At 39.4% G+C, this 12869-nt stretch overlaps 1 protein-coding gene across 1 annotated transcript in view; it reads right to left on the minus strand.

Moving 5' to 3' along the window:
- The window catches only part of micu3a (mitochondrial calcium uptake family, member 3a), a gene marked incomplete at both ends in the record, with an annotated part of 33780 nt that extends 25498 nt beyond the window's left edge, over positions 1-8282 (minus strand). The window contains 4 exons of the mRNA XM_079264462.1: positions 233-311; positions 1388-1419; positions 3027-3174; positions 8019-8282. Coding sequence (XP_079120588.1) covers positions 233-311; positions 1388-1419; positions 3027-3174; positions 8019-8282 — 523 coding nt within the window. The remainder of the gene's footprint in view (positions 1-232; positions 312-1387; positions 1420-3026; positions 3175-8018) is intronic.
- Positions 8283-12869: the final 4587 nt, after the last annotated feature.

Here is a 12869-nt window from a genome sequence, read left to right on the forward strand (position 1 = left end):
GCTTTGTTTTCTTGTGAAGGCTGTAGGATATTCTCTGCTATGTTTCTGTCCAGGTGTAGGAGTCTGTGTTTGGATTGAAGGGGCATTGTTTTCAATCTGGTGCATCTTTATCCCCCCCCCCTTCTTATTTCTGTTGACTCTTCATCATTTTTTTGTTGCCTGTTATAATAAACAGTTATTCAGAATAAATAAATAAACAAATAAATAAATAAATAAGTGTGTGTAGTCTCACCTCGTTCTCTGAGGTTGCGGAACAGTTTGGAGGATCCTCTCCATACTGGGGGAGTGTCGGACAGGATTTTCTCCAGCTCCTGACATTCCCACAAAAATATATAATCGCAATTACAACACACTGTGTACAAACACAAAACTTTAGAGCAAGTTAAAAAGAAAATAGAAAAAAACACTTACAGCTATTTTGCTGGTAGGATTTTTATTATGGCACAGCTGGAAGTATGTGAGATTGTGTCACATTTTCAGATGTCTATTTAAGTGCTTTTGGTTTGACTTGTCCTCTCGTTTCCTCTATATTAATGTGCTATTAATGTGTCTCTTTAACCAGTAAAAATGTTAATATTTGTCACTAAAAGATTTTTTTCCTTTGTGTAGGAAAGTCATTTGTATATAAATACTACATAATATATAAATCCAGTACTACTGAGAAAAAGCAGCTTCTGCAGCAAGAAAAGATCACATATACACTGCATGGCCAAAAGAATAAACATGTGACCACTACTTAACTAAACAGTTATCTGGTGTTTCTTCAGCATGTCAGTTTTACATTTAAAAAAATGTATGTTGCCAAAACTGAGCTCAGATTAGTACCTGATTCAACTGAATGACCAGGCTTTTCCATCAATAGGCATTTTTTTCTCACTTGATGGCATGGTGGGTATGTTATACTGAGAATGTCAGGTTTCCGTTGTGAACGACAGGCTTGGGAGCTCAATTATTTTCACATATGGACTGGCCACCACAGATCTGAGAACTCAACTATACTGAGGATCTTTGGGATAAGCTTGACTTTATACATTGGTGAATGTCTCCCATATTTAATAAAAGATCTAAGTAAAACCTGAATGTAACTCTTGCCATTAATGAATGTTTGTGATGATATATAAGCTCATCAAATTAACACAACCACAATTATTTGCTGCAAAAAAAGTTAAAAGGGGACCAATATACTTTCTTTTTTTTTGCTCTGCAGTGTTTTGACAGTGTTTTAACGTTGCAATGTTAACATGTTGACAGCATTTGTTTCGTGTTCTGTATGTTAATATCTACACTTTGTTGTAAATTAAAGTCTGTAGCGTGTATAAAATGCAACAGTTGTGTGAATACATCATGGCAGGAACAGAGAAAGAAAGGTTCAAAGTGTGTCTCCCACCTGTTTGGTCAGGGACCTCCAGGGCCTCTTGTCTGCCAGGGAATGAAACAGAAGTGGAGAGAGAAAGATGGGAAAAATAAGTAGAAAGTTTGGGTGGGCTCAGTAAGATAACATCTGTATGATCTAGAAATGGCTCTTTATGTGCTGGGTACAGTCACAACGCTCACACACATGCACATACACACAAACACACACACACTGTATATACTCTCATCATTACAGGTCCATTTGTACTGTCTAAAGTGCTTCATGCTTGCCTTTGTAGTATGTGGAATGTCGCTGTAAAAGCACATACTACTTTTGTTCTGTTTTATACAACAAAGTTCATCTAATTCAACTTCAAAAGCAGCATTAGAGGATGTTGGCGCACGAGTAGTATGAGCGGCTGTATCGTATGACAGCGAGCCAAGGGTTGATGTAAACACACACACACACAGGTGCATAGTTTGCATGCAGTTCAATTACGTGCCATCGGAAAATACAAATAGATTCCCTTTGTTTGGGATAACCTCAGGGTGTGGTGACATTTTTAGACCAGTAACCATACAAGATTAATCTCACTTTATTACCCAGTTTAGATATTTACAAGGTAAGAGAGAAGTTACATGAGAATAAATGGAATGTGAGTCTGTGTGTGTATCTGACTAACATTAACCTCAGACTAAACAATAGCAGTAAAGCCATCTGCTTTAGGGCTGACTGGCTGGGGCTAATCTGTTGCAACTGGCAGTAGGCTGACAGAAACTGCAAATATGTTTTTAAACCCTTAAATCAAAATGGCAAACCATAAAGTGTGTTTTTAAAATGGTCAAATAAAACTCTCTTATTCGAGACACTGACATCCAAACAGCAAAAAGAAATGCAAATCTGGGATTACATAACAAACTTAAACATAAATTTATATTAAAATTTGTGTGTTTATAAGCACCAGTACTTGTCCAAGATACTCTTTGGATAGGATGGAGAAGACTACATATCACATAGAGAAGAAATGAAAAGAGTCATAACCAGGTCTTTTCATGTGTCCACTGTCCTCTAAGTGGTTTTAAATAATTGTTTAAAAACTTTTTAAACCCCAATTTTTTTTTTTTTTTTAAAAAGTCGTTTTTCTGACACTTTATTCATAATAAAACTTTTCTTGTGAGGTGCTGATTGATTGCTGGAAATCCAGTGCCAAAACGAGGGGGTCCGATACTAAAAACCATATATACATATATATTGGTGCAATGTATGGAGGCTTAGAGCTGTCATGCTGTCATCCTTATAAAAAAAAAAAAATTGGGCCTTATTACGTTAAAACGTGATAGTTTTATTGTAAAAACGTGAAACGTATGTACAAAATTTTTTTTATTTCAAGGATCACAGTCCAGACTTGGCCAAGTAGCACAAGGACCTCAATCCATCCTTCTGTCTGTCTGCTTATTTTCTTCTGTTCTGAAGAAGAATATACAGTTCCCTCAATATATTTACACCCTTTCCACCCATTTTGGGCTATTCATGCAGTTTACTCCTTTAACATCTCTGCTTAGGAACATTACTGAATCTCTACAAGACATTAGAATGAATACTCAATGTGATATTGTTGCACAAAGGCTTCAGAAAAATACAGCTAAAGCTAACTTCTGTGTTTGATACCTACTTCTTGGTTCACTCATGGTAACTGACTCGATGAAGTTCTGGGGAGTCATGTACAGCTGTCCATCATATTCCACAGAGCTGAAAATGCGGAAGCGATACTCATGGGATGACATGTACACATCTCCATCCTCAAAGTCATATGGATGTGCCTGTAGACAAAAATTCAAAATAAGCCATCATTTACATGGTGGTAGTTTAAAATGCAAATGAATGAAAATATATTTTATTTATCTTTGAAAGAAATTGTTAATGAAACAATATTCAATTCTATTCTATTCAATTCACTTCAAACAATTTTAGTCATCCCTGATGGGCACTTCAGTTTGCAATCTATTCTATTCTACAGTCATTTGGCAGATGCTTTTATCTATAGCGACTTACGTGTGGGAAGTAATCAATTAATCATAGCAATTAACCTAACAGGCTTGCTCTCTTCCCTGGGTGGGAGGAAGCCAGAGCACACAGAAAGAACCCACATATACACAGAGAAAACATGCAAACTCCACACAGAAAAGGCCACTGGTCAAATCTCACCCACAGCAGAAGCTTGAACCAGCGACCTTCTTGTTGTGAGGCTGCAGTGCTAACCACCATGCAGCCCGATCAACCAGATGAATAATATAAAACAAACAAACATAAACATTCAGGTGTCAGTGGCAATCAATAAAAATGAAAAGATAAAAAGCAGCAAACACAAAGGTCACCATGGACCTCCATGGTCCTCATTACACTACTGATCTTGGCAATATCAACTTTAGTTCACGAAAAACTATATCACAATAAGACGTAGTGTAAAAGTGTCTTTTATCTTTGTCCTCAATTTGACTTCCTGAAAACAAAGCCACACACAGTAGTAGAGATTAAATTTCCACAGCAATCACACTTTGATTGTGACTTCCACAGCTGTAACAGCTTCCTGTGCCAACACCTATAATGCATCTCACATGAACTGTAGAATCCAAACCGCATGCACTTCCTCCTCTCTGCTTTTGAACTTTTATAATGAGGATCCTCTTCTATTCTTGGCACTGACTCTCTTCATATAGCTTTCTGAGATTATAAATAGAGTCAACTCCTCTGGTGCAGTGAAACAGGCAAATACAAGTACACATAAGCACAGACACACACCAACACTACTTTCTACTTGATTAGCCTCTTTTTCTTACTGGCTTTCTCAATAAGGAGTCAGGGCTTCAACTTGATTAGTTGCAGTGTAGAAGAGCTGCTGCACCAATGGACTGTGCTGCAAGAAGCTGTGTAATTAGCAGAGAGGTTTCCAAATTTAAACCCATTTGGCTGCAGGCCCCAGTACTCAGAGGTTACTGCTCTGCTCAGCGAACATGCTAATGAGCATGCAAGTTCATTCATAAAGCTTTGATGCTGGCTTTACCGAGGGAGCTTTAGAAGGCAAGAATAGGAGATGAATGCTTGGCTTCATGGGAATGCACGGTAATCAAGTTTAGGAGCTTTTACACCCTTGGGTTTGACTAATGAATAAAGTTAGTAAAGTTCTGCAAAAACAGCAAGGTTCATGTTCTTATGCTGCATAACATGATGTAAAAAGTATCTGATCATGTATGAAGAAAGAATACTTCAATGACTGTGAGTATCAAGCATTCTATGTATTACACTGTGTTCTTGCTGTATATAGTTGCCACGTATCCACAGCTAAAACTGCATTGCTTCACAATGGTTCTCCTGACTGCACAACAGATGCTCTAGGTGCTTTTCCCGTAGGCAACATTTTTTTTCCTTTCACATCTGGAGCTTTGCAACTGCTTTCCTTACTTTTCTCCATTTAAATGTCTATCATTTCAACCTCCACTTTATTCTGTTCTATTCTATTCTATTCTATTCTATTCTATTCTATTCTATTCTATTCTACAGTAATTTAGCAGACGCTTTTATCCAAAGCGACTTACATATGAGTGAGAACAACACAAGCACGAAATCAAACAGTAGAGGACAGCGTAGGAAGGTGCTAGTGGACTGTCCAGTTGGACGCAGGTCCTTCCATGAAGTGCTACAGGCTTTTTTTTTTTTTTTTTTGTGTGTTTTTTATGTTTTTTAGTTTGTTTTCTCCCTTCCCAACCCATAATACCACCTATGTTATAATACAAAGAATTAATACCATAAAGTTTGTTGCAAAGAACTGGGCTAAGTTCTCCAACTTTCCACTAAATATAGCTGTACTAAGTGTTGAAGTGCTCCTTAAAGAGCTGAGTCTTCAGCTTGCTCTTAAAAGTAGACAGGGACTCTGAAGAGCTGACAGAGTTTGGGAGATCATTCCACCATCGTGGCACAACAGAGGAAAAGAGTCTGGCTAGTGATTTAGTCCCATGAGGTGGTGGTAACACAATGCGTCTTTCACTGGTGGAACGTAGTTGTTGAGAGGGAGTGTAGGCCTGAATTATGGAGTGAAGGTAAATGGGAGCTGTTATTGTTTTGTAAGCCAGAAGCAAAGCTTTAAATTTGATGCGTACTGCAACCGGAAGCCAGTGAAGTGTGATTATCAGCGGCGTGATATGAGCTCGTTTGAGTTGGTTGAAAACCAAACGCGCTGCAGCGTTCTGGATCATCTGCAGAGGTTTAACAGAGCACGCAGGCAGACCTGCCAGTAGGGAATTGCAGTAATCAATGCGTGAGATGACCAGAGCCTGAACCAACAGCTGAGTTGTGTGTTCTGTCAGGTACGGTCTGATTCTCTTGATGTTGTAGAGAGCATATCGGCAGGTACGGGCAACCGAGGCAACATTGACATTAAAGGTCAGCTGGTCATCCACCATTACCCCAAGATTCCGGGCAGCAGGCGTAGGAACAAGTGTGACAGAGTCAAGCTTCACACTTAATTGCGGATGAAAGGAAGGATTGGCTGGGCAGACAATGAGCTCTGTCTTGGACAGATTGAGCTGAACGTGGTGAGCTTTCATCCATGCCGAGATATCAGCAAGGCAATCTGATATTCTCATTGAGACGGTTGTGTCATCCGGAGGAAAGGAGAGGAAAAGCTGAGTGTCATCAGCATAACAGTGATAGGAGAAGCCGTGACAGTTTATGACTGCACCAATTGAGGTGTATAGTGAGAAGAGAAGAGGACCAAGCACCGACCCTTGAGGCACCCCTGTTTTCAACTCATGTAAGCTGGACACTTCTCCTCACCAGGATACTCTGAAGGATCTTCCTGAGATGTAGGACACGAACCAGGAGAGGACAGATCCAGAGATGCCAAGCTCAGAGAGTGGGGATAGGAGAATCTGATGGTTCACTGTGTCAAAATCAGCAGACAGGTCCAGAAGTATCAGGACTGAGGTTTGACCAGTGGATCTGGCAAGCCGGAGGGAATCGGTAACAGACAGGAGAGCAGTTTCAGTGGAATGGCCTTGCCTAAAGCCAGACTGATATGGATAAAAAAAAAAGCTTTAGTTATTTCATTAAAGCTAGTTCTTTGAGTATGAAAAATTGCTGAATTTTTCAGGTTTTTTTTTTTTTAATTTTTTTTATTTTTACTGCTGACCACCATACACTTCTTCTAACTTCTCCTCCCATAAGGAGCTTATTAAAGGTGCCTATTCTAAATAATTAATAAATATATATATATATATATATATATATATATATGTATATATATATATATATATGGCTAGTCACCTTTCCTTCCAACCACACCTCTTTTATGAATGTTCTGTATCAAAAGTAGAAAGTTTTTGTTTGTTTTCATTAGCCCAATGAATTCCATTACAAGGGTCAGATACAAGTTGTCTATGAGATACATATGCATAGCTTAATTTTTAAAAAAAAATGTAGATATAAATACAGACTCTAGGAGTAATTGTATAAAAATTTTAATGCTGTGTAAACTGCATAAACGGGAACTACTGTCCCTTGAATGTTGTTTTGCAGACATTGTATTCACAACATGGGAATTGCACGTGTGACTTCCTTATGTAGTTATAACTTAATAGAGGCTTTTTTTTTTTTAAAAACAGAAATTAGTACATGAATAGGAATGCAAACAATAAACTCCTCTTTTTCTGCTCGGTACTGGATAAGTGCCCTTGTGTGTTCTGGTGTCCCTGGTTAAAACATATGATACAATTTAGTACTGTGCACAAAAGTAAAGAAAATGCTACAACATATAGATGACTGTCACTGAAAGAAAACAGTGAAAGTGGTTTTATGCATTCATATATCAAATTAGCAGTTCAGCAAATGCTAGCCTCTTGTGCTAACTGTAGCAAACTTTCACAGAGCAGAACATACGATTGTAAAATAAAATGCTGTGATTTCAGTCTTGTAATTGAATCGTATTTTAATGCTGAAAATGCTTAAATTTGTAAACCTCTTTTTCAGGGTTTTATATATATATATATATATCTTTCCATCACATATAATCCATATATGTGTATGATTTCATGATTACCCATATAGCTATTATTTATAACCATTTTTATGTGTTATGTTGCAGGATGATGCATCTTTTGCCTTTTGGAGCATCTTTATATTGATCCTGACATATATTTAAGTTTTAGTTAAGTTTTATGTGTGGCAGTAAGACTGCAGACATATATTGCAGCTGTAGATTGTCACAGCACACATCTGTCCGCGTGACAACGTATTCAGCGTGTGGCAAATTCAGCACCAGCTTGAGCGGAGAGCGCCATCCCTGCATCTGCGCGCGCATATCGTCCAGAAGCCAAACAGTGAGCGAAGTATTTCCACTGGGCGTTGAGGGAAATAAGTGACAACAGTGTAGCCGCTCGAGAGGGGGAAAACTGCCAGCGACAATACAACTACAGAACACATGTTGGCTCGTTTATGCGGGTCTCTTCCTGGTGAGGAAGCACTTAGCTCTGTGAGCCTTTTTTCCAACCTCAGTGGCACGTCGTTTTGAATGCAAAGCCCCTAAGTCAACAGAAAAATCCTTCTTCACCAGCGAGCCACCACCATGCTAAGAGTCACTAAAGCAAATCAGTTTTTATTCCTAACCACTCACCCTGTCTTTGGCCTCAACGGTGGGGATGGACCGCAGCAAGCCGCTGATGCTGTGCCTCCTCATCCTCTTCCTGACAACGCCGCTCGTCATATCTTTGTAGAGGTAGAGTGCCATGGCGCCTCCCGTTGCAAAGCACATCCCCACTGCTAGGCACCTCCGTGTCCTTGCTCTGTTAGCCGCCTCACCACCGACTAGGCGGCTTCTCGCCACTGACCACAGGTTTAGCTTGCCGGCCAGTGCTGCCACTCTGCGGAAAGCGGCCATTGCTGTCGGTGGTGCTGCTGCTGCTGTTGCGCTGCTGTGATTGTAAGTTTTGGGGCAGCTTAAAACTATCGCGTTTTATGGATTTCATCGCGAGATGTGCGGCCAATGTTGCTGGTGGAGCTGAGAACAGAACTGGAAATATATGTGTCACTGGATAAGCGTGAGTCATTAATCTTATTCACAGTTAAATTTAACATGTGAGGACTGAACTGACCCATAATTTGTTTGGATTAGATTAAGACTGACCAATAGCTACCTTTAAAGGCACAAAGGAGCTCAGATCTACAGAAGTAGAAACCCAGTTTGAAATTGATGCAAGAAAACAACTAAAAAAGTTGTCTATGGTCACTTTAAAAGTGATCCACATTTGTTATCTTTAATTGGCAACAGGTCAGTAAAATGGGTAAAGAAATTAGGCTGTTCACAAAAAGTGACTTTAACCATTCTGTAAAAGACACGGGCAGACAGATAAACAGGATATTATTCATTGATGAAATTATTTTTAAATGGTATTTTCCTAATCTATATGTAGTTATGCTAAGATTTATGAAGATGAATATCACCAAAACAAAAATAAACTGAACATTATGGTTCTGTATAGACTGGAATTAAATTTAAACTAAAATGCCTTTTCAAGGGAAAACAATAGAAATACTAAAAAATTATAATAACTAAAAAACAATATAACAAATCTCAGTCTAATTGTTTATTCGTTATCTTTGTCTTATTACCCATTACTTATATTTTTTTTTAAAGTTATTGTCATCAGCTAGTATCTATATTTTACACTGTGGACCCATATTGTGAAAAGTAATGTTTTGGCCACAATATTGTTAAATATTGTTGTTACTGTTGCTGTGTTTTACTATTAAGCTGTCAAACTTGTAATTCTTTTCACTGAGCTGCAAAAATAGTAGTGAGTCTCGTGCATATTTTAATGGTATAAGAATTACTAATGTTTTTGAGAACAGTTTTATGGAGGATTCCTTACTCCATAAGTTCTTCTGACACTGATTTTCAGCCACTGTTTCATGGAAACTATTTCTGATGAGACTTAGGTGAACAGTAGATGAATTAGCTGAATAGTAAAGACTTTTGGAAGCTTCTGATTTGTTGGTTGTTTTTGAACACTCCACTTCTCAGTCTCCTCAAATTCTTCAAGGGTTTACTGCACACCACTGCCATATGCCACACAGTGGACAAATAGCCTTTTTTACAATCACATTGTTGATGCCATATATTTTATGCAGGTAAATGTGTCATGGAAATGCTCAACTAATTGTGTGTTGTTAAACACATGAAATAAAAAGTGAAAGAAAATATTCAGCAAAGTGACTTCTGTTAATGTTTTCTCTGATATCTTCCAAAAAGTGAACATGACTAGAGGGTGGAGTTAACATGAAAGATGTCTCAATTTACATGGAAGAAAATTATGAATGACCAATGATTTCAGCATTTGTCAGTCTTCCCTTTTCAATGAAGGTCAGCTTTGGTATCAAATTTCCAGTAGTAATTGAGGATCAAAGCAGCCAATCGAGCACAGATATCAAACAAATATCAAAGATGAACTCTTCATTTAAGTCTTCACAAGTTGGACTACTGTTAACCTGATGGGGCTTTTCTGCTGACTTTGATGCTGAGAGAATAAAGAGAAGACGTCTAAAGGTTGGGCCTGTCACCTGTTCACACATGAAGCCCAGAGGATCACTCTGCTGTTTAGTTGAAAACAGATCAAACAGTGACTAGCTAAACCTTTTGATTAAATTAAACATTTTAAAACATTGAGTATTGCTGTCAGACCCTTCATTTGTTCCCTTGCTTTCTAATTTTGCAAAGTCCAAACTAAGATAGAATATTGTGATTTTCATAAAAAGCAACATTTTCTGATGCATATAGTTTTTTTTATATTTCATTAAATTAATGACACATATCACGTGGTCACGGTTGAACAGATATTGTAAACACATGATTTGAAAACATTTCTTTCACACAGATAAAAGTTATTCGATTGTTCTGCATTTTCTAATCACTAAATGAAAGATCAAGTTTGGAAATTCCTGCCTAATTTTTAATAAGGGTCATTTCAATTCTGCTTATGATGACCCTTGGAGTTTCTCAGACCCTAGTTAGGGGACCACTTGCATTAATAACCTCTAGGCTATACTTTTCCAGTTATTCCATTACCCAGGCATTCGATTATAGGCTGTGATTTCTTTGTGTGTGCACGTGTATGTGTGGGGGTAGGGGTATAACCCTGAGGGCCCCCTTCTCCCCCTCATCATCCTCCTCCTCCTCATACTGTGGTTGCTACATGCTTGACTTCTCTCTGTGGCCACAGAGCAGAAAACATATAGATATTATCATTTAAAGCAGATCACGTGATCCTGGGAGGCGCTCACTTGTGACTTGAGAGGATGTGGCGTTGACGTCTTCATTGAGGTCAGGTCGATGTCCAATACATCTGATCAGCCTGAAGCGAATGCGATCGATCCATGTCTCCTTAAAAAGTTCTTTTTTGTGTGTGTGAGTCCGCGTGTAAGTCATTAATATTAATTAACAGAGAGAATGAAGGACAGACGCCGTTACGTGCCCTTTCTCTCTCACGTAAAACGAGTCGAGGCACGTAAAATATGTTTTTGTCATGCTGCAGAAATCAGCATGGGTACAAAATGATCCATGCTCCGCGACCACGCGCACACGTACACACCTTTGCTCCTGCAACTCATTTATCAACAGGACTCCCAGGAGAGGGGCGTTGCGTGTACGTTTGGTGGGGAGGGGACGCTGCGTGGGCGCGTGCAACTTTGTCATAAGCGCGTGCTTGTAGCTGGCGAAATCAATGCCATCAAGGACTCCTTGTGCTCCTTGTGTGGTTTATTTATATGTATAAAATAAATAACGATAAAATAAAGGATAATATAAACATAATGCAGTTTGTTTTGATTTGCACAGGCATCCACGTCAAATCTCCATTAAAAGAAATCAGAAAAATTCATTCGTGAATGAATGCTATGCATGTATTTTATGCCGCACTTTCTGCATTGTATTACTTAGATCATAAAACGCACAAAATAGAGCAAGTATTACGTGTGTTTGCTTTTATTTGATTGTCTTAGAAGTGACCAATGCATGGTGCGCAAATGGACATGCCAGCGTTATGTGGATATATTAGTTTAAAAAAAATAAATAACCAAGATACCCTTTCAGACACTTTTACCCCTATGAAGTTTTTCAAGTGTCTGGTGTCGGGGTATTTTCTAAGTTTGCAGTTCAAACAGGTATATTCTGGTTTTGCCTGATCCCCTTACAAGATCCCCGCTCTTTGAAGACTATGTGTCTTTGATTCGTCTTTTAAGACCACAATTAAGGATATATGGGCTCCCGCGCTGTTCAAAGCATCATGAAAAGATCAATGAGGGGATTGACAGTCAAATGATGTCGTTTGCACAGGTGTGTGTGAGGGAGTGTGTACGATTGTGTGTAGACCAGAGCCTGCGGTTGTGTCTGTGCGGGCGCTGTAAACGTGCGGCAAAGTCACACAAAACGAGCAATAAATCAACACCCGGGTGCGAAAATTACGCAAATGGGGGGTTTCCTCTATTCTGGCTGCACCTGAGTCACTTCAGCATCTAGCCATGGGGTTGTAAAGCGTTTAGGATAGTGACGATGTCACTTTCATGCTGTTTGGCGCAGCCTTTACACACTCTTTTCTCCACCGAGTCTGTTTATAGCGCACATGAGTTGTTGTGAAGTTGAGTACTCCCCTCTGCGAATCTCAAACGAGCTTCACAGATCATTTACTGCCGAAGTATCCATAAGCACTGCTAATATGTCTATTTGAGCATCAGAAAAGTCTTTATGCATGCTGGAGGGGAATTTTGTCTATGGGAAAAAAATAAGCCTGTCAGTTTAATTTTTATTATTAGGTTTAATTTCCTCTCGAGGTCCCTGCGCTGTCAGTGCAGCAACTCAGTATCAAAGGTGAGGCAGCAGAGCAGCGAGCGGAGGGATGGAGGGGAGCAGATACTAGCCACAGAAGGAGGAGTGTGTGGTGCATTTAAAAAGGAGAGGCAACACATTATGTACTTATGGAGTGAGGTGGAGTTGTTTCACAGCGCTTCACGCTGCAGTTGCTACTGCTGGGGAGCAGCTACTGCAAAAATACATAAATAAATAAGCTGAAATGAATTCAGCAGGAGACAGCGAGAGGAAATCCTGACCAGAGCAAAAGGGGAGTATCCCGTGAGGAGGAGAGAGAGAGAGAGAGAGCGAGAGAGAGAGCAGGATAAATAGAGGGGAAGAGGGGAAGGGAGGCGGAGTGCTGCAACCGGGCACACAGCATACATATATAAAAAAAGAAAACAAAAACAGACGAGTTTAATAATCGCAATTAGATGGCAATCTACTTAACGGGGCGCTAAAACACGCAATCACTGGGGATAGGTAGTCTGCCTGTTCCCCCGTTCAACTTTTCTTTTCCATCGCTTCCCGGGCTCACCGTCGCTCCCTCGCAGAGGCTCTTTGCCCATCACTTGGACCTCGACCTGGATCTCCTGTGCTGCAAGCAGGATCGGGTTTTAATCTGTG

Source organism: Telmatherina bonti (assembly GCF_933228915.1).
Source record: "Telmatherina bonti genome assembly, chromosome: 3".
In the NCBI taxonomy this organism is placed as follows: domain Eukaryota; kingdom Metazoa; phylum Chordata; class Actinopteri; order Atheriniformes; family Telmatherinidae; genus Telmatherina; species Telmatherina bonti.